The sequence below is a fragment of the Myiozetetes cayanensis genome, unplaced genomic scaffold, assembly GCF_022539395.1.
Source record: "Myiozetetes cayanensis isolate MyiCay16 unplaced genomic scaffold, myiCay2020 scf17, whole genome shotgun sequence".
Taxonomy (NCBI): Eukaryota; Metazoa; Chordata; class Aves; order Passeriformes; family Tyrannidae; genus Myiozetetes; species Myiozetetes cayanensis.
The window spans coordinates 16,577,895-16,604,771 of NW_026087378.1; the positions used below are offsets into that span (position 1 = coordinate 16,577,895).

The 26,877-nt window shown below is 49.1% G+C and overlaps 1 protein-coding gene across 1 annotated transcript in view; it reads left to right on the plus strand.

Annotated features, from left to right (window-relative positions):
• FGF18 (fibroblast growth factor 18) overlaps positions 1–26,877 on the plus strand; it is a 73,207-nt gene that overhangs the window by 9,893 nt on the left and 36,437 nt on the right. The window contains exon 3 of the mRNA XM_050312121.1: positions 18,198–18,378. Within this exon, the coding sequence (XP_050168078.1) occupies positions 18,198–18,378 (181 nt within the window). The remainder of the gene's footprint in view (positions 1–18,197; positions 18,379–26,877) is intronic.

Here is a 26,877-nt window from a genome sequence, read left to right on the forward strand (position 1 = left end):
ATCTGGGACAGATCCGAGGGCTGGGAATCACCAACCGTGGGAAGTTCAACAAGGGGAAGGGCCGGATTGTGCCCCTGGGATGGGGCAATCCTGGATGGATGGACAGAGTGGGAATGAGAGGCTGGGAAGCAGTGCTGGGAAAGAGCCCTGGGGGTGCTGATGGGTTCCAGTTGGCCCTGAGTCAGCAGTGCCCTGGCAGCCAGGAGGGATATCCCTGTGCTGGGGGCATCAGGGAGGGGATTGTCCCGCTCTGCTCTGCCCTGGGGCGGCCTCACCTCAACATTGGGGCAGTTTGGGGGACGCAATATAAAAAGGATCTAAATCTGTTAGAAAGTGTCTAAAGGAGGGACATGAGGATGGTGAAGGGTATGGAGGGGCCACACAAGGAGCAGCTGAGAGCACTTGGTGTGTTCAGCTGGAGAGGAGGAGACTGAGGGGAGACCTCAGTGGGGTCTGCAGCTCCATCTCTGCTCTGTGTGAGCAGGGACAGCCCCCAGGGAATGGCTGGAGCTGTGTCAGGGCAGGCTCAGGGTGGATCTCAGCAAAAGGTTCTTCCCCCAGAGGGTGGTTGTCCCCCCAGGGCAGTGGGCACAGCCCCAAGGCTGCCAGAGCTCCAGGGAGGTTTGGACAACGCTCTCAGGGACAGGGTGGGATTGTTGGGGTGTTCTGGGCAGGACCAGTGGTTGGACTTTGATGATCCTTATAGGTCCCTTCTAATTCAGAATATTCAATGATTTCTGGGCAATTTGTGCCAGGGCCTCACCACCCTCTGAGTAAAGAATTTCTTTCTAACAACTAACCTAAATCTCTCCTCTTTTAGTTTAAAGCCATTCCCTCTTGCCTATAATAAATGAGAGCAGTCTGCCAGTGATGCAGAGGGCTTTGTGCTGTTTATGTTGAAAGAGTAGGTAATAGGAATTTAATTGCTGTTTAAACGTAGCAAACAAGAAAATGGAATTTATTTGCTCAGCTTTGATTTCTTTCTGGGAGCCTGATTTCCCCAGCGTGCACCATCACCACACGTGCCAGGAAGCCGAGCACCGCCAGGTTAAGTCGTGGGGTTTCCCTTCTAAATGAGATGTGTGCTAACCCTGAGCTGGGCCAGGAAGGCTGAGCTGGCAGAGTTGCTCTGTGCTGGGTGCTGGGCCCGGGTGGGTGGACATTCCCAGACCAAACAGGGAAGTGGGCATGTCTGGGGCGAGGCATCCTGGAGCTGCAGGGACGGGTGCTGGTGCCTCAAGGAACGGGCTCCTGGGCAATCTCATGCTATAAGGTCTCATGTTTGCCCATGCCTGGCCTGAATTTCCCCCCAGAAGCATTTCTTCCCGCTGCTGGTGACTGGCAATGGATGAAGCAAAATGTGTGGGGCTCTCCCTGCTCCCCACGAGCCGCAGCAGCCCAAACCTGAGCGATTTTAACGCTGCTTTTTTTTCCCCCCCATTTAAAATGTTTCAAAACCAGATTTATTTTCCAAAACTGTTGACAATTGGTCCCTGAAAATAAGAAGCCTGCAATCTAAATTAATTATTACCAAATGAAACTTTTCCCTAGCTCAACGAAGCAGAAAGATAAGAAATCCTATTTGTCTGGTGTTTGCAGTGTAAATATTTCCAGGCAGAAGCGTGGCTAACAGAGATGGGAACAAATCTTCTATTAGGAAATAAACCCTGCTTTTCTCTTCTGGCCCTAGGCTCACGTTTGTTAGATCGGACCCTGAAGGCAGATTGACAGTTTGGTTTGGATTAAAGTCAACATATGCTTTAATGCCATATTTTTGATAAGGCTCAATAGTAATCTGATTTTTCTTAATTTTTTTTTTTTGTGTGTGTGTGCTGTCTTTAGTACATGAGCAGCAGAACTCTTGGGAATATTTTTGCAGTGAAGCCATTAAGGAATTTATTTCTGGAGGGAAGATGAAATTACTGGTGTTAAAAACTCTCAAAATCCCAAGTAAAGTTGAAATCCAAGCTGTAAGCGTGACATGAGCTGGGCAAACTTCAAGCTTTTATTAACTGATCAACAGTGTTTTATTTAAATACCTTTGGAAAGGCAGGGAGGAGGGTGCTGGCTCACACAGGAGGACCAGAGCAGGTTCCTGTACTTTGCCACCAGCTCCAGCTCCCAGTTCTAATTGACAGAAGTGAAGATCCTCACTGTTTGTACCTGTACATGCTTGTGAGCTCAGGCTTCTTCATGGGAATAACAGGCATTGCCACTGCCTGCTGGTTCCCTGGAGCATCTCCTGCAGCGTGTCCCAAGGTGGGCTTTTGGGTACCTCGGCCCATTAGGTGTAAGTAGTTATTTATTTGTAGAGTAGAGATTCATTCTGGTTTTAAATAGGCTTCACTCTCCAAAGCTGGTGCCTTTTGTCTTTGCTGTGTTCCCTAGAAAGGAAGAGGGGGAAAAAGGTAGAAAGAACGGGGAATGGGGGGAACTGAAGGAGAAGATTCTCTCTTCTTTGGCAGAGGAGGAATTGCTTGCTGCCTTTGAACCCTGTGCCTCAGCAGCACTGGAAAACTGTCTGCAAAGCTTTGTGTCTGTCCTCGCTACAGGACACAGCGATCTGTTGTGCCTAATTATGTTCCCACCTCCATCTCTGATGCCAGCGTGGAACCTTCCAAATGGGGTTATTTTAGAAGGGATGAAGCAGGTCCCGAAGTTTTCTTGGGAAACTTTGTTGCTTGAAGGTAACCGGTGCTGGCAGGACCTGTCGGGTGGTTCTGCAGGGCTAGAACTGGGCACTGGAGAAGCTCTGACTTGATGGTGATGCTGAAAACAACCAAGATACTTCTCCCAGCTATGTATTAACTTCATAGAAAATGGAATTAATGAAGCTGAACGTCGCCTGGGTCTGCATTCATCCGAAGCTGCCTCCAGCAGCGGGTCGTGCCCAGCAAGGGGCTTAGGTGTGCTGTGTTGTGAGTGACAGAGCTCCTGGGACATGTGCCACGGGGTGTGGTCCTTGTTCCTCTGCGAGTTCCCCGTATCCATCCACGCTGGGTGAGTCGGAGAGCTCCAGCCTCAAGCAGAAAATGTGTGTTTGCACAATTAGCGTGGCCCCTTCCTTCCCTGGGAGCAGAATGGTTTATTGATTTCTGTGGCCCGCTCACCCCCACCTATTCAGCAATAATGACCCTTCCACCCCAACTCTAAATCATCTCAGCCTGCCTTGCCCGTAAGCCCTCTAATCTTTTTGAGTTGTTGTTGGTATTTATGCTCGTGGAGGTTTATGATCTGTCGGCGCTGGCTGCTGAAATGCTTTATTTATCCATAGGCTGGGCCACACAGGGAGCGTCCTTATTCTGGTATCATGTTCAGGATGCTGTAGTTAAGGGTTGTGTCAGCACTTCCATGCACAAACCTTGTTATTCAGGGGTTTTGAAATTCTGTGGAAAAGAAAACCAGCGACCTGGCACGGCAAGGGGAGGCTCAGAGGCATTACATGAAAGCCCAACAACCCACTGCCCATTTAGGGATTATTAGGTGGGCAACCTCTTTCCTCGAGGAAAACAGCCAAAAACATCCTCCTCCTTTGGTCTGATTTTTGTGAAAAGAAAACCCTCTTTTGTGTGCTTGTGTTGGGGTCGGATGGGGAGAACGCAGTGAGGCGGGACACTGGCTGGGATCCTCTCCGGGTACTTAAAAACTAACCCTCCGGGGGAGGGGCACGGAGCTGCCTCCTCCTCCTCCTCCTCGGAACACGCGGGGCGTGCAGGGGCTGGGGAGGAGCTGCTCCCTGCACCCCCTGCGTCCAGCCCTCGGAACAGTAGGTGATGGGGGTTTGTAAATGTGATTTACTGCCTGTTAGTGCAGGAGCTTGTGGGCTTATAAATTACTCGGGAGATTTCTTGATAATAGAGGGAGCGTGGTATAAACAGGAGAGATAATAGGGCTTGAGAATGTATTTCAAAGCACTTTTGGGGAAGGAGAAATTCCTTGGCTGCTGGCAGGTATGGGGAGATCCTGGCTGTGCTGGAGGAAGAGCCTTTACAGAACAACCCAGCCAGGATAGTTTTTTATTGCTCCCTCTGAATGCTGATGGGTTTTGTGGTGCTCCATAGAGCATCCTGCAGCAGAGCTGACAACTCAGAGCGAGAATGCTCATCAAGCCCGTTGGGCCAGGACAGCAGGCTGGGGCTGACACTGGGGGTAACTCCTGTGAGCAGAACTGATCAGTCCACAAGCAGGAGCAGGCAGTGGCAAAGCACTGAAGGGAGCCTACAGGAAAGATGGAGAGAGACTATTTACGAGGGCGTGTAGTTACAGGACAAGGGGGGAATGGCTTTGTACTGACAGAGTCTGTTTAGATTGGATATTAGGAAAAAATTTTTACTGTGACGGTGGGGAGGCCCTGGCACAGGTTGCCCAGAGAAGCTGTGGCTGCCCCATCCCTGGAAGTGTCCAAGACCAGGTTGGATGAGGCTTGGAGCAACCTGGGCTAGTGGAAGGTGTCCCTGCCCATGGCAGGGGGGTGGACTCCGTGATCTTTAAGGTCCTTTCCCACCCAGGCCATTCTGTGATTCCTCAAGCAGGGGACACTGTGGCAGCAGGGTTTTCACAGAGGGAAACCAGAAGCACCAAATAGATGTTCGACCCTTTTGTTAGCAGGTACCAAGTTGATGTGACTGGCAGCCCTCAGTTGCTGCTCCAAAGCCATTTTTCTCATCTCTGGGATGGTACCAGCAAGTCTTGCAGGACGGTGCCAACGTGCAGAGCAGGCTGAGAGCAGCAGCAGTGGGACAGGAGTTTGGTTCTGGGGAGGGCAGTGGTGAACTGGAAGATGCAGGAGCACATCTCCTCAAATGTGCCTTGGGTTTAGGTCTCCTCAGTGCTCATTCCCCTCTCAGTTTGCTATGGCCACCTTTGGCAGGGGCAGGAGGGAAAGGGTTGGCAGCTTCTCTGCAGGCTTGCAAGAGCTCCAGGCTTGGTGAGGAGCATCTTGGGTGCCAGTACTGGAACAGAGGGGTTCCCATCTCTTCTTTTTCCCTTGAAGCTTTTGGAGCTGCCCATACATTTTGTTCACAGAATACAAACATTTTTGGACATCTTGGTTTTACGTTGGGGATGTTTTTGGTGTGAAGTTGTGCTTTCTGATCACTGCAGGAGGTTCTGCATCTCAGGCCACATTTACAGGTAGGGCCACCCTGGGGAAATGATAGGAAATGGAAAAGATTGTTAATGATGACTATAATTGATTGAGTTTTGCTGAATAGAAGTGGGTCTTCCAAGGTAAATTGATTTGAATAGATTTATTGAAAGCACATAGCTCATTTACAAATGGAAGTTGGTTCTGTCCCCCTCCTATGTCAGCAAGGCTCCCATGAGGTTCATCTGGGGTTCATGGAACATCCAGAGAGCTTCATCCTTCTTTACAGTTCATGAAATAAGTTTTGCAAGGCAAGCAAAGCATAAAGCAAGATGAAAAGAAAATATCTCTGTTGCAGAGACAAAGGAAATCTTGCATGTTATGTTTCAAATAACTGAACAAATTACTAATCAAAATCACCTCTGAAAAGCCCTGTTCCAGAAATAGCTTGCAAGACTTGGGTGGAGAAAGACATTTCTCATGTACACAGGCAGGGATTCTGCAGGGAGCAGCTCTAATATTGGAAGTGCTTGGTCACAGTAACTTCAGAAGAGAAAGAGGAAACAATGAAACTTGTCAGCAATGTGTTAGCAAAGTGGGCAACTAAAATGGGGAAAAGGTGCTTGAAGGGCGAGGGGCAGCTCATCTCCATGGCAGTCACTTCACAAACTGCCATTTGGTTTCAGGTCATTTACTGGCCTACTCCACTTTTCACCCTGACTGCTCTTCCTCAACACTGGTGCCCCAGGACCTTGCCTTTAAGAAGCCTCAGTATGTTCTGGGAGCTCCAGTGGCTTGTTCCTGGGAATTGTTCTGCTGCTGGATTGTGCTGTGCTGTTGTCCCCATTTCCTTCCTTCTCCTGCTCAGGAGCCTCCAATGTCATTTCCACACCTAAGTCTGCCTTGGGCACAGCGGTGCCGGGCACCCCTTGGCCCCTGCAGTTACAGGGCAGGTGGATCTTATGTCATCTCTGTCCCCTTTCTGAAAATTTTGGGGTTTGGTACAGCTGTGTACTTTGCTCTTTGAAACAGCAAGGGTTGTGCCCCTGGCTCTTGTAACAGTATCTGAAGTCAGAGCTTACCTAATTGTCGATTTGGATATGGTGGGTGATGTCCAAGGACAGAGAATGTGTCCTTACATACTGCCAGCATCCTTGACTCATGGGAAATAGAGGGAGAAAAAGAAATGCCCATTGGTGGTTGGTATTTTATTAGGTTTTTAGACCCGAGGAGAAGTCACTGTGTCTCTGAATCATAGCTTGAAGTGTGCAGAGATCTTCACATATAACTCTTTTTCCTGTTTTGACTCTAAAGGTCTAAAAGCTCTGGATCAGCCTGGGGAAGGGCAGGTCCACAGGGACCCCTTGCCATGTGTCAGCCCCACTGGGCAGCACCAGCCCTGCTCTCACAGGCTTTGTTTCACTGGGTCAGCGTGGAGAGCCCAGAGAGCCCATCCCCAAGCTGGGCATTTCCCCCCTGCATGTTGGAATTAAGCCCTGAAAGTGAGATCAGCCCAGAGAGACCAGACTTTTCCCCCTCAGTATCTAATAGTAGTAGGCTGGTGTTGAGGAGGCCTGTAGCCATGGAGGCTGCTGTGTATTTCCCAGTTTCCAGTGGTGGTGTGGTAGTTTCCATAACATGGATTTGATACTTGCCCTGATCCTTCAGAGCAGTGCTGTTGGAGATGGTGGGAGTGAAGAAGCAGCTTGGTTGAATGATGGAGAAGATAAGCTTAAAGTGTAGTAGAGGAGGGTTCAGACTATGGGAAGGATTTTGAGTCTCAAACAGCTAATGCCAGCATCCTAGCAGCAGGCATGAAAAGATGGAGACAGGCTAGTGGGGGTGAAGCAGGGCAGAAGTGAGGTACCAGCAGCACAGCATTCCCAGCTGAGTGACTCCTGCAATTCAGTAAATCCCCCGAATGACCTCCAGTTATTGTTAGATGGATTAACCTCCCTGTCCTTGGGCACAACCATTTTCTTATATTCCAGCACTGAGTAGAGGCTGCCAAATCATGGGATGAGTGAGCAGGGACATCTGAGGAGGTCCCTCTCCTTGGCATCATTCCCACAGAGGGTCACCGGGTGTTATCTTGCCAGAATGTGCAGGACTGGGACCAACTGGAGCTTAGTAAAAGATTTCCAGAGAGGAAATGTGATAGAGGAAAAGTGGTCTGGGATAATTCAATCAAGTCCCCAGGCATCTCTGCTGGATAAGCTGTGGGCTTTAGGAGAAGCCACCTGTCCTTTGAGGTCAGTGCTGGGGAGCTGCTGTGGGGACAATTGTTAACCACACCTCTGATTTCTTTGCAAATGCAGTGCAAAAAGGTATTTTGGGAATCCTGCCCTGAACTGGTGTGCACTGCTCGGCAGTTGCCGGGTTTTACCCTAGAGGGAGTTGCTTTTCTGCAGTGGGAGCAGGGATCTGTGTGTTCCTTGGAGGATGTCAGGGGTCCGGGATGAAAGGAGCTCCCAGGATAAGTATCGGATCTGCTGCAGTGCTGCCCCTGCAAATGTTTATTCTATTTTGGGCAGGTTGGTCTCTGATGATATTCCTTCTCCTTCTGATGGCAGTGTTTTCCTGAGTATCCTTTGGGTTTTCCATGTCTTGTGCTTTCGCTCCTGTTTTTGTGGAGGCCTTGGCTGTGCTGGTATCGAGCAGAGGAGCAGACATCACCTTGAACCTGGCGGGCCTGTGCTTTAAACTGGCATTTTAAGCTCTCATGGCAAATGACTCTGCCTTTTTCCAGGGTTTGGAAAACCTCTAACTGGTTTCAGGGGAGTGGGCTTGGAGTTTCCACTCATCCCTGCTGCCGTGGCCAAACGGGTTTGCAACTGGAGCATCTGCCCTGGCAAGAGGTTGCTGCTGGTGAAGGGGAGGGGAGAAAAGGTCGAGAGTGCTTTGAACCTGGCAGGTTTGTCAGCAGTTGGGCTCAGGTCTCATTTGAAGAGACAGACAAATTGCTGGTAGGTATTTTTTAGTGGGGTGCTGCAGCTTTTGTTCCAGGAGCACCCTGCTGGGAGCACTGGCCTGGTCTCCACTGCAGCCCCACCTGCCAAGCCAGGCTCCTCCACTGCGGAGTGGGAAGCGGGGCGAGGAGCAGAGGGTGCCGGGCACGGACTGTGTGCTCAGCCAGCAGCACCCCGGGGGTGGGGGACAGACCCTCACCCTTCTTTCTCACCTTTGCAGAGCTCCCTGTGCCTTGGGCAAAGGCTTTTAAGTCGTGTAGGAGGGAATTGGCTGCTGAGTCTGCTGCAAAAGGGGTGGGTGATGCTCACAGGGTGCTGCTGCTGCACCAGGGACCACGTTCACTCTTCGTGTGTTTTGGGCTGGTGAGGCTTAATGGTTTTCTCTCAAGGTTTTCAAGCAGTTTCAACTGCTTGAAACCACTGGTTGACAACTCTTTGCAACAGACTGAATGGCAGAATGGGTTTAATTCCTGCATATCAGGGCAGTTTATTTCAGCAAGAAGAGAAAGTTTTTGTTGTGTTAAGGTAGCGGAGGCAGTTGTAGCATGCCAAGCTCCCTGATCCACAGTCTCACAGGGGCTGATTGGGGTTGTTCTGAAAAGCCTGTTGCAGATTTCTTTGCAGTGACACCCAAGCTGTGAGGAGGGATGTGGGCATGAAACCACTTCTGAGAAATGTGTGTGTCCTGGTGTGAGCAGCGAGGGGGGTGGCAGCAGCACACTCTGAAGGACATGGCCACTGACCAGCAGAGCGAATGAACAGGGAAACTTGGCCCTGAGCAGAGGGTGCAGCCTGTGGGAGGCATGGCAGGAAGAGGGGGAATTGTTTTGCCCTCACTGAACTTGATAAGTGTTGGAAATGACAGTGGTGAAGTGGCAGCAATGGGACCTTAGCCCATTCCCAGCAAAACCACCTGGGAGAAACCACAGCAGATCTCAGCCATAGAGGGGGATATTTTGGAGAGCTTAGGGTTGAGGAAGCAGTGATTTTTGTAGATCAGGACTGTGAGAGCTGTTGGGAGTGTAACACATCAGCCAGAGCCAATTCTGTCTTTTCTCCATGGGCTGTGTGTCTCGGGGTGGGTTTGATCTTCGTGGTAGGATGTGCCAGGGAGGTTTAGGGTGGATCTCAGGAAAAGGTTCTTCTCCCAGAGGGTGGTTGGACACTGAACAGGCTCCCCAGGGCAGTGGTCATGGCCCCAAGGCTGTCAGAGCTCCAGGAGTGTTTGGACAACACTCTGAGGCATTGTTGGGGTGTCTGTGCAGGGCCAGGAGTTGGACTCAGTGATCCTTGGGGGTCCCTTCCAAGGTCTGGGCATTCTGTGGTTCTGTGTCCAGAGCAGTGCACAAGCAGGGAGGTCTCAGGGCTGTGGAGGTGTGAGGGTTTCTGCTGGCACCAAGGCTTGGGTTGCCATGATCAGACACTGCCCAGATCCAAGCCAGGCAGGTACAAGGAAGTGCTCTCCAGGGAATACCTGGTACCAAAGGGGTGAGACCTGAGAGGGTGATTGGACTGGGAGATGGCAGGTGGGGCAGTGCCTGGAATGTGGGGGTTTCACCCTGTCCATGGATGGCTCTGCCAAGGTCTAAGGTGAGTGGCAGAGTTAAACAAACAGTTGGGTGATACTAGTCCAGCTTATTGCTATGTTTCTTCCAATAAAAAAAAGAAAAAAAAAATAGTGCAGTAGTAAACAAGAATGTTGTACATTTTGGAAAACTGGGTGCTGAATATGGGAATGAATTTGGAGCCCTGGAACCAGCCTGTCCAACTTCTGTCTGGTGACTATGACAGCTCCACCATTAACACTTGCAAGCTCCTGTAGCCCAGGCTGCACAGAGCTGCCCCATGGAAGCCTGAGGTGACCTCATGAAACCACCATGGAAATTTAATGGATTTCAGTAAACTTGGGAGGAAGCTCTTTGTTGAGTTGTTTGTTTGATTTTAATATCCTCTAATTTTCCTCCTGCTTATCTCTTGAAACTCTTGTTCTTATTATTCTGGAATCAGCACACTGTTTCCCAAAAACACAGTTTGCTAAGATGCGGTTGGATTCCTTTTGCAAATGAAAAGCAGTGGATTTTGTGGGAGGGAGTTGTAGCACTCAAGCAGAGCTGAATTGCTTTGCACCCACGTGGGCCCTGAGTTTCCCTGCACACAGGTGTCTCCTCCTGAGACAAAATCACCTGAATAAGCACAGTTTTGAGTCAGGATCTGTCATATCACTGATATCAGAGATGTCCTATGAGACGACAGGGCTGGACATTTTAAAGCTCTGTCGTGGTCTTGCGTCCCAGTTCGGGAATCCTGGACAGGACAACCAGAGCCACTTGACAAACCTGCATTTCAGAGTGTCCACCTCCCACACGGAGCATCTCCGTCCTCCCCTGAGGACCTCGGTTGACAGGCGGTTGTCCAAGGGTCAGAGCTGCAGAACCGAGCACCTGCAGACCCCTTTGTGTCCATGGGGACCTGCAGCGACCCCCTCTGACATGATCCTGGGGGAGGTGAGGTGCCAAGGCTGGCGTGGCCATGTCTGTGTGGTGTCAGGTCGGTGCCCTCCCTCGCGAGCCCCGGGCAGCAGCTCTGGGAGGAACGCGCTGCCAGTCGCAGTGGAAGTCAGAAGGACCACCCAGTTCTGATAAGGGCAATTTAGAAAGGAAGGGGAAGATTGTGAAAAGAGGGGCAAAGAGGCACAAAGGGAAGAAAAAAACCCACCCCACTGCTGAACAAAACTGAAGATCAAGACTGGCGTTAAACACACTGCCTGTGAGGGAGGTCCCACCGTGCCTTTTCTAATCTAGAGCCAGCCAGGATTGTATTAACAGCTTCAACGCCATGGAACAAATTAATCCCTGATGTAATTGAAATCGGTGAGGTCTCACAATAGGTGAGTTTGACCCAGTGGGATAGAAATAGAACAAGTATTGGAATGAAGGAGTGAAACGAAGTCACACTGTTCAGCCATTGGTATTTCATTCCTAGAAACAAAGGCCAGACAAATGCAGAGAATACATGGCTCTGCTGGGCATGGTTGAAAGCTGCTCAATAATATCAAGCTTTGAAGGGATATTTCTATGTGGAGAGGAAGTATGTAGCAGAGATATAACAAGCATTAGAAAAGAAAGAAAGACAAAGAAAGAAAGGAAGAAAGAAAAAGCCCTGCTTGCTCCTTGCCTGATGGATTGCTGTGGTAAAATAATACCAGCCCTTAACTTAACAAAAAAAAAATAAAAAAGGATATATCTCAACTGGAGAAAATAGTAAAAAGACTTAAGGTTTGAATTGTATTTCTGGAGACTCAAAACTGTTGAGAGGTCGTGGTAAGTGGTGGCGTCCTGCATCTCAGCTGAGATGCACAGGGTTGGTTTGCTTTGGTCAGCACAGGTAGCAGGAACTGGTCCCAACTGGGAAAGAGGTGCTGGGAGGTGGCTCTGCCTTGGCCCCTTTGGTGCTGCTGCAGCACAGCACAGCACAGGTGCCAGAGGGTGGGCTGGGTCCTTGGGGCTGCTGAGCTGCTGCTGCTCGTGGGGATGGCATTAATAATGTGACCTGGGGGCTGCTGGCAGGGACCTGGCTCTGAGTCGGTGACAACAGGCAGGAGCAGGTGGAGATGGCGAGGATGGGGGTGGTGGGGCAGTTTGAGAGCTGCACTGCAGCACTGGGGCAGTGCTCTGGTGCCAGGCTATGCAGCGTGGGCAGCGCTGGCTGGACGGCTGGGGTTCTAAAAGCCATTAATCAAGGCTGAAATCCTACTCCTCCTCAGAATTAACCATTTCCTAGGGTGGAGCAAGTTTAAAATGTCACCATCTCTCCAATGGTGCATTTTCACAGCTCTGGCTATGGCTCGCTCCATCACTAAAAGGGGAAAGCTGCTTTTCTTGAAGGTGGCATCATCTTTCTCTAGAAAACAGTCAAATACTGACTGATGGGTCATAAAACATTCATTTCCTCAAACTCTCAGGTTCCATTTTTTTGGCACTCCATCCTGCCTTCCTCCTGGTTTCACATCAGGTTCAGTAACACTGTGTCTGCCACCTGAAGGTGGATGGATGCGTTGCTTTAGCAGTGATGCATGGCTTGGACAGCTGGTGGGGTCTCAGGAGCTGCTGGGGAGTGTGGCTGAGCAATAGCTGTCTTTCTCAGAGGCTGTGTGTTTCGGAAAGAACAGAGGTCTGACACTACCCCAGGAGATTTAATCCACCTCTGAATGCAGCAGGCAGCTCTCTGGAGGAGAAGAGGCTTCGCTTGCAGAGCAGCTTTTGGACCCAAGTATGTGTCACCTCACTGAGTTGGATGTCCCCTTTTCCAAGCCCTGGAAACGTCTTCCCTTTGGTTCTTGTTTAATATTTCTGAAATCCAAAGGGATGGGCAGGCTCGACCCCCTCATCATCCCGTTTCCTTCTCCTTTCCAGCTCCATCCCTACATGCACTTCAATTAAGAGTGTACTGAACAAAGAGCAAAGTGCCTTGAATTTCACATACTTGAAAACACTCAAGTCAAAGCAACAAGGGGCTCAGTTCCAGAGCGTATCTGTGCAGGAGCAGGGAGAGCTCTGGGTTTTTCACCATGATGAGCCAACATCTCCTGCATGGGTCCATGCCAAGGGAGAGCTTGGCATCCGTCCTCTTTGCAGGCAGGACCACCGCGCTGCCCTTCCTCAGCATGGCTCATCCCGAGACTCAGAGTGCAGCTTGGCTTTTTGGAGATTTGCTTTCTAAGAAAAAATAATTTTTGCCCGGGTAGCAGGGGGAAACAAACACCAGAGCAAATCTCTTAAGTCCTGCTGTTTTGCAAGGCTTAGCTGCGTTTGTGCAGTTCTGGCACTCTTGTGCCGTAGCCTCTCTCCTGTTGAATGCTCAGAGCTTCACTCCAGAGTGTCCTCTCCCTTCACTCTGGTTTCCTGCTGCATATCTGAATGTGGAGCTGCTTTGCATTAAATGAATTTCCCAATGTGCTTCAAAGCCCAAAGAAGTGACTACGTCCAAGCAGTGCCCATCCACTTCTACCTGGCTCTGGACTAGGCTCTGTGACACAGAGGTAACAATATCTTGGCTATGGATTGAACTTTGCAGTTAAGTGGAGGAAAAAGCAGCAAATAAGGAGTGCATTGTGTTTCATTGTATGCTGAGGATGGCTGACATGGTGAGCTAGCAAACCTGTAATTGGCATACAGGAATTTTGCCAAAGTCATGGAAGCAAAGTGGTTTGTTACTTGCCTTTGAGGACTTGAGAAAGATCTGTCTTGGATATCCTCTTGTTGACCTTATCAAGTTAACTTTCATGTGTTTAGAAGGTCATGGAGAAAATCATTAATATTGGGTTGATTTGATGGCTGAAAGGTAATAAGTATTTCCTGCTTATCAGATGGGGTTTGAGAGGCCTTTGAGTAGCGTGATTTGTTTATCTTTTGCAATCGGCACGGCCCTCAGCAAGAGGGATTTTGTATTCCTGGTTCAGCTGGGAGAATGACAAATGGTTTGCTCTCTGGTGAGGCTTGGAGGCTCCACAGCATAAATAGCAAAAACATCAGGAAATTCTGAAGTCCAGCTCCCAGCTAACTTGGCCATGCTGTGGGCCTTGGACATCTCATGCTGTAATGCTTTATGACAAGAACAACAACAGATTAACATCCCCTGTTACTGGAAAGCTCAAAATAGAAAATCCGAAGTGCGTGGAGGTTGATTGGGTGGAAAGCCAAATCCTGAGAACGTGGCTTGGCACAGTGGGGATTTCATTGACCTTGGCGGGGCTGGGCTTGCTCTCTGTTCACAACAAGGCATCTGTGAGTGCAGAGATGGGGCACAGCCTGTGCAGGACTGACACCGCCGTGCCGCTGTCGGAGGCTTTTCTGGGATTGCCGTGTGGTGAAACCTCAGGCGGCATCAGCAAAACGGTCTTTCTCTAGCTCTGCATCCAGGATTTAACAGATAGGGGAGTCATTCTTTAAGCTGGAGGATTGTTGTAAAGCCATTTAAAATGAAACCACTCGTTGAGTAAGAATCATTCGGCAAAAAAAAAAATCTCTTGAAAGTCTCCCACTGTGGACTCACTGAAGACAGGCGTCGTTTCTGCTTCCAGTGGCTGTTTGGAAAGGAGGTAGGACTGAATCTCCTGCCTTGAATGATTGGGCAGGTACAGCAGAGGAGGCAGAGCTGCTTCTCTTCAGGTGTGAGGTATTTCTGATGCATCTCAGTGGCTTGAGGTGATGGTTCTTTCTTAAAGGAATGCTGTTTATTCCCTTGCATAAGCTCTATATTGCCAAGTGTGTTTTTAGGATGTCTTTGTAGCTGTATGTTGTCACTGAAAGGTGCAGTGACAAATAACTAATAAATGGATAAGGAACTGATGGAAAAGACAAAGAGAGTAAGAGTGAAAATTAAACCACATTTGATGCTCTGATTTAACGACTGGGCTTTTGCAGATTATAAACTGTTGCCAAAGAATGAGATGGAGTTATATGAAACCACTATCCTGAGACACTGAAGTTGTTGTGCATAGACAGAGGCCCCTTCTAGTTAGATAGATGCAAACCAGACCATAATACAACCCCAAATCCCACCAAAACTCTGGGGGAGTCCTGTCCTGTGTCCCTGGAGAATGTCCCACAGGGCACGGTGCTGGTCAGGAGGCAGAAGGTGCAAGCAGCTGTTCACTTCAGAGATCTGTTGTGTGGAGCTCTGGATCCAGAGCCCATGGGTTTTGCTGCCTACTGCGTGGACATGTGGATGATCAGACTGAAAGGCCAAAAAAAGATGGTGGTCCCTTTGTGTATGATATCTTTATATACAGTAACAGCATATCAATAGTGGAAAAAAAAAAAGGGAAAAAAAATCCTTTTGCTTTGGTGAACAGGAATGAAAGCCCTTAAGTTTAAGGGACTTACAGACATTTCTGCATTCATTTTTGTGATTGTTATGGAAATGTATTTGGGGGTGGATGTACTTGGTTTTAGGTGACCTCCTTGACTGAGTGTTGGTGATTGGTTGCTAAAGGAGACATATGTTACTAATTTTTTTGAGATTTAGGGAAGAGAGTCTCTCTTATGGTGTATATATAAATGGACCTTTTTCTCTCAGAGAAGTTCGCTGTTTGAGGGACTGTGCTCTGTAGGGCAGGGATCCTGTGAGAGTGGATTTCAGCAATGATCAAATTGGTTTTATCTCATGAAATCGACACTGCATGAAATTTTGTTTTCAGGTATTGGTGCTCTCTGCTGCAGGCCAGATGCAGCCCAGGCTGGCACAGCTAATTCCCCTTGGCCAGAGTCCAGCAGAGCATCCTGTTTCCACAGAGTGGTTAAGCATGAGCTTATCTTTAAACAGGCAGCTAAATCCGGGTGGTTTCACTGCTGCTCTGGACCACAGCTTCTTGGCCAGGGGACAGGTCAGCTGCAGGGAGAACCTGTAGTGCATTCCTCTTCCAGGATGTCTTTGCCTGGGTCAGAGCTGGGCCTGTTGCTGGAGAAGTGGTGGACTGATACACTCTTGGACTGATCGTATTTTGGGGGTCAGTGTCACCTGCTGATCCCTGCATGAAGCTGCTGCTGGGCTTGGGCGAAGCGTTGTGCTGTGGGAGGTGCCAGCCACGTCCTCTGCTCGGGGAGGAGGAGATGTCATCCCCCTGTGCCTGCCACGTGGCCTTCTTGCAAAGCTGAATGAGCTGATCTTAGGCAGGACAGTGGTGACCAACGTGCGTGGGAGTGTTGGAGACGTGTCTGGGGCTGAGCACAGCGCGGGACGCTCCGTGGGTGCTGCCGAGTCCACCCAGGCACTGCAGCTGCGGGCTGGGGCCTCTGCAGTGGGAGTGCTCCTGAGACGATTAGCAGAGAATTAAAACATGTTTTGGAAAACAGATTGCCTCTTCTGTTGGGAGTTTCTAAGAAAGCAAAGCAGCATGCCCTTCCCCCCACTTCAGATCCCACCTGTTTTGGTTTTTTTCCTAGAAAAATGTGAAATTCATTAACATGTGGTGAAAGCAATGTAACGACGTCATCTTGATTTAAAATCTGTTTTAAATCTTCAAATGACGGAGCCAGAATTTTAACTGCAAATAATCTTACTTTGTGGGCATGAGGCAGACTGTCAGCATGACTGGAACATCTCTGGGCTTGGTAGTTTAGCATCCTTTGCAACAATGGCATTTGAGCAGAAAGCAAGAAGAGACATAGGAAGGAAAAAAAAAGACGTTAATATTATTTCTGTCAAAAGCCAAGTCCTTCTTGCTGTGGGGCCTGGAGAGAGCAGAGCGAGCAGAGCCCAGCTCCACACTGAAAGAGCTCTGTCAGCATCCCACTGTGCCACCCTGCAGTGCCCTCTGGCAGGCGCCACGGCTGCTTCTCCTCTCACATCCTCAGCACTGGGTCACAGCTTCTGGCTGTGCTATTTTCTGAGAGTGGGAAATGTTGTAACCCTTGTGTGTCACTTCTGTCATCTCCATGAATGTCTGTTTAGACCCGGCATCATCCTGAGCCGCCCTTTGCCCAGCCTGTGCCCACACCTTCAGCTCCCTGTGGGCTTCTGACAGCAAAACAAGATAGCTAGATCATTTTCCCTCCAAAAATTCAAATAGCAGAACCCCAACATTTAATAATGGCACCAAAGGCAATCCTGCAGCATCGCTGGGAACCTCATTGCTGTGGCCTCTGTGCTGACCGTGGTGTTTTGGCTCAGGTTGTCTCAGTGAAGGTCTGGTGCTGAGCAGCACTACCGGCCTCAAGTTTTCCTCCCACTGCAGGACTGGTTGTCCCCTTGATAACTGAAAAGTTCTTTTGAGGTTTTGACTTTCAGGGAGTGTGTGACTTTGAAGCATTTGCTGGTATGAGATGATACGTGCAGGAGGCTGAAGCGGGGCTGTTTTCTGTGTCGTGGCCACTTGCTCTTATGTGTTTTAGTCTGGAATGGATCTGAACAAGGATTTATTGGCCTTTTTCATTTACACTGCCTGCTCCCCTCCCGCACTGATACCTTAGAACACTGTTGCTTGCAGGCCAACAGGAGGACAAGAGTCCCATGTTTCTAAATGATTTATCGTCCTGTGAAGGGAGTCTGCTACCAAAATGTTCTCCATCTGTGAGTTTGGAGTGGGCAGCGTGGATGTGATGGTGCAGATGCTCCACAGATCACAGATGGACAGATCATGGGGCGATTTTTGGGCTTTCCTACTGTTTGGACGTGAAGTGCTTTAGGGTGCATGCTGCCCAGGCTCCCCTTTGGGAAGGGCACCTTGAGGATGTCTGTGCTGTCAGGTACTCGGGCCTTGGGCAAGTCAGGACAACTCATGGAAGCAAAAGTGGGAATCCTGTTTTGGTGGTTTTTTTGAGAATAGTTAAGATAGGAAACGAAACAAAAAGTTTCTGGTAATATTTTAAGGCTGTACTGAACTAAGGTTAGTTTACTTCATTGGCCAGAAGAGACAGATGAGGTGGCTGAGGCAATCACACTCCTGCTGATCATGGTGTGCAGTGGAACATGATTCTCACCACTCCTTGTGATCTCTCCCCAAGCCATGGCCCTGTTGAGGTGAACAGAAATGCATCCAGAGACAGTCACCAGCGAGCTGGCTTCCCTGCAGGGCAGAGCTGGTGAAACAGTTAAGCTGAAGAGTGCCTGTGATACTTTTTCTGTAGTTGATTTCGTGCCTGTGCAAAGCTCAAACCCAGTCTGCTAAGGGCAGCACAGATAGTTTTTTTCCCTTGAGTTCTCCCTGCAGTTAATCTGGGGAATCAGTGCAGATGCTGAAGGTGATGCACCAAATCCCTGAGACGGGGTTGTCCATCCCCATTCTCCCGTCCGTGCCCGTGTAACCTGGTAAAGGCTTTGCATATACAGTGGAGAGCCTAATTCATGGCCAGCGTGGCTGACCAGGATTAAATCAGTGCAGGGCCAGGCAGAAGTTTTCATTCAAAAAAACCCCCAGTTTGATTGTAAAACCCCAAGTTTGGTTTCGCGTTGAGAGCCAGCCCTGGGTAGGGTTACACGCTGAGTGCCTGATGCCGCGGCCGCAGCTGTCAAGTGAAGGGCAGCCAAATCTGCGTCCTCCGGCACCACGTGCCCCTTGGCAGGTTGGTGTGCAGCCCTGTCCAAGAGGCTCGTTGTGTTCACGGTGTGTTCTGTTCTCTCTCCCGCCTCCCCATCCCTCTCAGATGTTTGCTGCCGAGGAGAATGTGGATTTTCGGATACACGTGGAGAACCAGACGCGAGCGAGGGACGATGTAAGCAGGAAGCAGCTTCGGCTCTATCAGCTCTACAGCAGGACAAGCGGGAAGCACATCCAAGTGCTCGGCAGGAGGATCAGTGCCAAAGGAGAAGATGGAGATAAATATGGTAAGAATGTTTACTGGCATCCCCCAGAGTGAAGGTCAAAGGCTTTAATCCGGCACGTTGTGCAAAGAACCTCTTGAGAGGAAAATAGTAAGAGCAATAAAAAGCAGAATAAAAGGAAAAAAACCCTTTCCAGGTTAAGAACATGAGATTTGTTCTGTTGGAGCTGCCTCTCAGCTGCAGGCAGTTCCCACAGTACTACCATGCTCCAATTTATTAGTGTATGATGGTGCTTGAAGAGAAAAATCTTTTTCTGCTCAAGGGATGGGCTGACAGTGTGTCCTCTGCAATTCATAAATGATACCCAAGTTGGGGGTTGCAGAAGTCCTTTCCCCATGAACTCTGGGCTCGAGTTTGGGCGAACCCAGTGCTTCAGTGAAGCACTCTCATATTTTCAGGTGGAGGGATATTTGGTTTGAGCTGAGATGAAGCAGTCCTTGGGAGCTTTGAGAGAGCTCAAATTGAGTCTCTGGGCACGTGGATCTTACTGGAAAACAAATACTTGCCCTGCTCTAACAGCACCTTCAACTGTTCTCATTGTGATTTGCACACAAGCAACATGCTGGAAGTGCTGCTAGAGGCTGAGTAAAAAAAAGGCTGCACTTCTGGTGTGTTTTGAGATGGATGTGGCTGAGATGCTTCTGCTCAGGTTGGTTGTTGCGAGGATTTTAGGGCTGTTCAGAACACTAGTCCTGTTTCTCCTTGGGATGTACAGCCCCGCGTGTTCATTTGTTGCTGCAGGGGGGGCTTTGCACATTGGTGTGTTCAGCTGGAGAAGAGGAGACTGAGGGGAGACCTCACTGCAGTTCCAGCTTCTTCAGGAGGGGCAGGACTGAGCTCTGCTCTGGGGGGACCAGGGACAGCCCCCAGGGAATGGCTGGAGCTGTGTCAGGGCAGGCTCAGGGTGGATCTCAGCAAAAGGTTCTTCCCCCAGAGGGTGGTTGGCACTGAACAGGCTCCCCAGGGCAGTGGGCACAGCCCCAAGGCTGCCAGAGCTCCAGGAGGCTTTGGCTGATCCTCTGGGGCACAGAGTGGGATTGTTTGGGATGGGCCTGTGCAGGGCCAGGGGTTGGACTGGATGATCCTTGTGGGTCCCTTCCAACTCAGCAGCATATTCTGTGATTCTGTGACCATTCACGTGAGATTGCTTTCATGTGCAGCACTGGTGAGGTGGAGGTGATGGCAGGTCAGAATCTGATTGTTTCCCTCAGGAAGCTTCAGGCCTGATGAGGCACAGGCTGTGCTGAGCACAGAGGGCAGCTCTGGCCACTGAGGAGGCAGAGGAGCAGCGTGAGCTGCGCCACAGGACATGACAGCCAGAGAACACCTGGCTGGTGTGAAGTGAACCCCCAGGCCCTTGTGTGGAGTCACTCCATCTCTCAGGGAAAGCCCTGCCCTGAGGTCTCATCAACCTTGTCCTTTGTCATTCCCAAATTTCCAGATAAAACAGGAGGGGAAAGTGCCACTTGGCTGCTAATTATTGTGTCATTTTATTGCATTCATTCTCGTAAGGTTTGATATGTAAACGAGTCGCTGGGTGCTGCTGCTGCCGCCCGGCGAGGCTCCTGCCCGCGGTGGCTGTCAGGTGCCGTGATGGAGTTTTCCTCTCCGTGAAAGAAGGCGGCATTTACAGTGGGTGCAGCAGGGAAGTGTGCCCGGGAGCAGCTGACAAGTGCTAATTTATGTGTCAAAGCCCATCTTGTCCCCTTCATACATATGCAATCGTGTCTGAACAACAAATCGGGCGCGCAGGAGCGTGCTCGTGACCGATGGCGATGCCGCACCACGGCAGAGCCTGAGATTTCCCGTCTGGGGAGCTCCTGCTGCCTGCATCCCTGCTCGCCACCAAAGCCCCCCGCTCCTGGTTGCTGGAGTCCTTGGAACAGCCCGGAGTGCTCCGGCCTTGGGGGCTGTTTGCCAACACCACCCCCGGCTCCCTCCCCTTGCCTCCTCATCAAACCCCCCGAGTCGTCGGGCTGCGACGCCTTCCCGTCCCCAGCCCTGCTGAAAGGTTATGGAAATCTGCTCATCGTCCTGCTTGGCACGGGAACACTCAGAGCATGATAATCGGGGAGACAGCGAGGTGGGACACGGCTGTCCAGGATGTGACCACGCAGAGCTCCTGTCTGGGATAATGGAGGGGAGAGATGTCGGAGTTACTGGAGTGAGAACCATCTGTGTTACAGCCAAACCTGGACACAAAGGCAATGACACAGGGTTCATTATGTGCCAGGAACCCCTCCCCCCGAGGCATTATTATGGAGTAACCTTTGATCAAGACCAGAGAGAGGCTTAAACAGGGTCTGGGGATCTCAACGGTTGCAAACTTTTGATCCACATCTCCGTCTTGCTAGTCGGGTCTGCATCTGGAGGAGGACGCCTCTCCTCCCACGCAGCAGATGGCTGTGTGTCCTCCTGCCCTTTTCCTCTCCTTCCCTCTCTGGCTGCCTCCGTGCTGGCACGGTGTGCCAGAGCCAGGCCTCACTCTGAGGGTACCCAGTGGCTCCTGGGTTGCCTTGTCCTTGCAGACAGAGCAGATCCCTCGGCTTCTGCACTGCCTGAGCCCTGTCCCTCCTGATGGGGAGGGGATGGGGGGGTGGTGTGGGTCGATGGCCTAAGGATTACAGCTTGGGGAAGGCTTTGGGAGGACAAGCAAGAGCCAATGCCTGAGGAAAGGCAAGAGATGTGGGAAAAGGTGCCCGTGAGCTGGCTCCAGACCCGAATTCTCTCAACAACTCAGTCCCATTAAGAGAAGGTAACATCAGGCAAGGGCTCATCACCAGCCAGTAGCACTAGCCCGTTTTAAGGATAGGGGAGCTAAAAATGTTTTAGCACCTCTTTCCCCTCTCTTCCCGTACATTCACAACTGGTTAAAGAACAGTGTCCAAGTGAAGAGATACTTTTTTTCTCTGTCCTTTTTTTTTTTTTTTTTTCACATAGCTAGCTTCCAAATGGCTGGCATGGGAGGGTTGTCCTGCCTTTGAAGGGAAGTTGCTTTTATTGCAAGGTTTTATGGACTTCTGTAAAACTTCTCACCTCTTGGTTGCGGAGAAATGCCCAGAAAAGAAGGGAGGGGGCAGATCTCAGGCAGGGAATTGCTCCTTTCCAAGCAGCCACCACAAGTATGGCAGAATGAGCAGCCAGCCCTGGCTCCGGGAGGAATGATGCTGCAGGGCTGGAGGAATCCCCCTTGAATGTTTTATCCAGGTGTGCAAATGCCATGTGCAAGGAAAAATACATGGATTTGCTGGCATAACAATTCCGGTGTGTCATTATTGGTTCGTGCGTTCTTTGGGGCCAAGATCTGGCCCCTTGTGTCAGATTATTAAATGGCAAATTAAGTCAGTTAATAGAATTAATTGAGTCCATGTAATCCTTTTAATCAGATGGATTTGATCCCTTCTCAGATGAATTAGAATCCATTAACAGATAAGTCAATTATTGGACTAAATTAAATCTAATAATAATGCCTGCTGCTCACAGCAACACTAATTAATCTAAATACACTTACCTATCTCCCAAGGTTGTTTTTTTTTAAGGCTTAATTGATGTTCCTAAAGTGCTCTGAGATCTTTAGATAACAGACGATCTATGTGAGCAAAATATTATCTCTTAACAGACTATAAACTAATTAAAAGACTGATCTATTTACAGATTGCATTTTTACTTTAATCTCTTCAACCTATTCAGAAGGAGTTTGCACTGGCCCAGAAAAACAATATTCCTGTTATAAGCTTATTATTACTTTACAGGTTCCTAAGTGGTCCTTTCATTCAGAAAATGAAAGGGGGAAGGGGGAAAAACAACCATTAAAGTGCTGACAAAAAAAAAGAAAAGGACCTGGAACCTTTATATTCTACCTCTGATAAATGGTACAGATAGGGAAGAGAGGGATCAGTGACCTGAAACCTTAGATCCTTTCATTTATTTTCATTTCACAAAAGGCAGAAGACATTCTATCCTGTTTGTTCACGATCTGTGTATCCGGCGCAGTTGGGGAGACAGAGCTCTCTTGGTTGGGTGAAGGCATTTTTTGCTTCATTTGTACTTCACAGCCATGGGATTTCTGGTTTAATTTGTCCCCAGCTACTGCTGTCCTGCGGGGCAATGAGCAGTGATAGCTATCAGTGGGGAGGGGAGAGGTGTGAGAGCCCTTTGCTGCCCTCTCGGTGGAGGTAATGTTAATTTACCTGGATGTCCTGAAGGCTGGGATGTGCTGTGTGTAGGTACATTACCAGTCAGTGTGTTCCAGGTGGTATTTTGTCCATTGACCTCTTCCATCACAATTTAAAAAACACTCTTAGCTCCCCCAGAAGGTTATAAACCCTCTGTTTTATAAACCTTTATATGCCTTCTAGTCTATAGCATAGAGGCTTTGTTTGAGGACACGCTGTGCAGGTGGCAGTGCACAGGTGGGACATCTCTCCTCAGCATCCTGGTGCTGGACCCTGAGCCAGTGACATTCCCTCGAAGGCTCCCCTGTGTTCAGTGGGTTTTAGCTCAGGACTCGAGAGATGCTCCCGAGACAGGAGGTTTAGCAGGGTTAACAGAGCACGGGTTTGTCAGGCAGACCAAGGAGGGAAGGAGCCTCAGGAGGGTGGTGTGCACACAAGATGCCAGCTGTTACCTCCACATGTCATACAGATATGCTTTTTCGGGTGGTGCAGAGGAAGCAAGGAGCTGGGGAAAATGGGTGACTCCTTCCTGGGGCCGCTCCAGCCCGGGTGATGTGCTCTGCAGCTTGCAGCCCCCACCTTCTGCTCAAGCTGGAGCTTCCCTGAGATGCCAGTGGACCTGCCCATGGAGAGCACATTACAGCTGTCTAGACATCAGCCACACTCCATCCCGCCAGAGATTTCAGTTGTGGTAGAAGTGGGCTCTGTTCCCTGAGGAGGTGTAATACGTGTGGAAAATATTATTATAGCAGAATAGCCTCCTTTAATTGACTCTAAGTTTTGCAGGATTCCTTCCTAGGTTTGGGTAATCCTGCGCTCTCCAGAATTAATGGCTGACATAGCACTTCTTCGGGTCTTGGCAGCCTGACAGCTAATTTAGAACTCCCTAAACTCATTTCACTAATGACTCCCATTTGTTCTATCTCAAAGCCTGGAAACAAATGCAAAATACCAGTGCCATTGTCCCATCTTTAGCAAGTCATTCTTTCCCCTCAGTGTTTCTGGCACCTGAACAGCAAGCTGCCTTGGGAAACCTGATTAACCCTTTCCCTTCCTGGAATAGTTTAAATCAATTTTTCCTGGGAAGATCAGGAGAAAAAACTAAACTCATTGTGGCTGGAAGGCTCAGAATTTACCCGAATGAATGGGGGGAGGTGTAATCCAGGTAGCATTTGGGATTTAGGAAATACAGACGTATTTCCACATTTTTTCCAAGCTGCTTTTCTTCCCAGGAACAGGTGCGTGCAAGGGGTTGTTTGCCGGTGCAGCTCAGCCCCAAATCCCTCACGAGCTGGGATTCACTTTGTAATTCATTCTGCCGAACCATCAGGATGGCTGTTTCCCATTTAACCGAGGTATCGCTGCCTCCAGTCTCTTCCCATTACAGTTTTGACATGACGACAAGACAAATAAATTTTTTAAAAGACCTTTTATCTTCTAAACCATTTATTTTCACTTACTTAGCCCGGGGGCAGAGCTGACCTCAGCGTAAGGGATGATCATTCACCATGGCAGCTGTACAGTCATATGTGTCCTGGGGACCGGCCTGACCAGGAGGAGCCTTCGCTGTCCAGCTGCTCTGTTGTGGCTCTGGGCTTTTCCTTCTTGCCCAACAATCCCCAACAGCTTTTTTTTTTTTTTTTTTTTCCTTAAAATGTCACCCTTTTTCATCTGCAATGAGGCAGTGCTGAAGTGGTCCCTGGGAAGCAGGCGAGGAGATGAGCTGAAGCTCGTGGCTTTGCTGACCCACACGTGGGGCAGGAGCTGGGTCCGAGGGTAGAGCTTGGGCTGTGGATGGGGCAGGAGGTGGGGATGAGCTCCCAGCTTGCTCCGGGCAGTGAGGGGCCTCGGCTGCCCTCACCTTCCTGGTGGCTCTGAAAGGTTCCATTTAAAATACGCTGGAAGCATTTTATACAAACCATCTGTACATTGAAGACATTTTTAGTTTTTATTCTGCCATATTCTGTGCCAGGGGAGGGAAAAGCCTTGCTTAGGCGGGATGAGAACTTACGGAAGAAAAATCCAAGACTTTTGCTTTTTGATTCATGGCAAACCTGTTTTGAACAATGAATTTGTTGTCAATGTCCTTTCCTTTTGATTTTGGAAGCTGCTGTCCCAAGCTCCTGCTGCAGCCAGCTGTCCCACCTCCTGCTTCAGCTCCACTCCTTAAGTCCATCTCTCTCTGCAGCAATTCTTGTTTTGTACCTGCAGTAACAGCAGAACCTGGTGTTTATTTTACCTCTGACACTGCAGTGATTTTGGATTTCCCCACTTCTGGATCTTGAGATAGTTTAAAGAACCTTGACTTTGACAGAAAAAAAGAAAATCCCCTTTTAGCTCTGTGTCCAAACTTCAAGTCTCCATAACCACTGATCGGGGTTCAGAAAGCACAGGCCTGTCTGTCAGGAAATATTAGGACCCAGAAATAACGAGGAGAAGTAATTTAGAGGTCTGCTGATAATTTGTCATTTTTAATTTTTTTTGTGGGGTGGAAAGTGAGCTACAAAGTGAAAAATCTTTATTTTCATGCAAGTCATAAAAGGGTTTTTGTTAACAGTTTGTGTGTATATAATTCTGTGCTGTGATTTAAGTGTTCCCATTAGAAATGCAGAATAGGAAATAGGATCCCATCTGTGAGCAATTTAAGAGGAAGTGAGACAATGGAGTCGATTGCTGCTTCAGTTTAGATAATCAATATAAATATTATTAGTATAGTGATTTATCTTCTTAGACACTTTCTGAAAATGTGAATGCCAGACCCTGAAGACAGGTCAATATGATGCTATCTGTTCCTGCCTTGCTGTGTTTATGGTGTTTCCCTGTGAAGCTCAAGCAGCTGCTTTGCTGTATGTTCTTCCCTGGCTGTGATGAAATAACACACACACAATCTTAGAGCTTCCCTTCCTCCTGTGTGACTCTGGAAACGCACTGTGTATATTAGTTTAATGATTACATTTATCTGAAATCTGTACTGGTGGCTGTGGGGGGATACTGGGAGCTGATCTTTAAGGTCCCTCCCAGCCCAATCCATTCTGTGATTCTGTGATGAAGTTCTGGAAGAAGTTTGCATAATTTTAAATGTATTTCTAGGCCATGAGCAATTCTGTGCACAAACGCTGAGAGAGCTCCTTTGGGTTTATTGCAGTTTTTCTACGGTGGTGTCAAGCCTTATTTTGTGCTGAGGTTTCCCCATATCTAAGCATTTGGCCAGTCATGAATTCAAGTCAGTTCTTGGGGTGCAATTAAAATGAAAACCCTAAAAATAGGCCAGTCTGCATTTCCAAAAGGATTTTTAATTGTTTTTACTTTGGAGAGGAAGGAAGGAAAACATTGTCAACAAATTCTCTTGCACATTTTGCCTCTGGTGTACATCACCGTGCATGATGTCAAGTGGCCAGTGAGTTTTTCTTTGTAAGAAATGTTTGGAGGAAATTAGAAATGTCAATAACCCTATTAAGAACATGCCTAATTAAAGACAGGATGGGCAATGCAAAACTTGATGTGTAAAGGGCACGCTTCTACTTGAAGATACCATGGAACCTCGCTTAGGTTGCTGTTTGAGATTCCTGAAGTCAGTAGCTTGTTTTGCTGGAGACTTAGTGGTGGTGGTGGTGGCATTGGCCACATCACTCACCTGGAGCATCTCCTGCTGCACTTTGCCAAGGCTGGGTGGTGGGACACCGGGGCTGGACCCTCCAGACAGTGGAGACAGAAGGACCTCTGTTCCTCACGCATAACCAAGGTGCATGAATTTCATCCTCTCAGTGTCCTGGTGTGTCCCCTCCTCGTCCCAGGGCACAGGCTGCAGCGTTCCCTGCCCTCGTGGTGTGCCAGCGGGGTGAAAGCTTTGCCAATGGAGAGACGCTAAAGAGGTGGTGGTAATGGAGACCACATCGGTGGCCTCGTTAGAAGTAATTATTTGGTGGGTTTAGATGCTGCAAGACCATTCCTGTCTTCAGGTTGGGGTTTCCTCAAGAAAGGTGTTACATTTATGGAAAAATAAGGCCCTTCAGTCGCTCGGATTTCACCTCAGCTCTTTTAAAAACCAGATAGTCAGGAATTTCCGCAGCTGCGAGGTGGAGCACAGCAAACATTAACAACGCCAGTAGCATTGCGTGGCCGTCTGGAAGAGCAGGGAAGCGCCCAGGCCCCTCCAAAACTGCACCGAGCCTCAGGCTCAGTGGAAAGGTGAAAAATAATGAAGCTGCGAAGAGGAGAAATTGCTGATGCGTGACGCCTGGAAATCTGTGAGAGTCCGAAAAGGGAGCCGAAAATACCCCCCAAAAATGACTATCTGTGGCTTGAATGAAATAGTGTCCGATCAGCA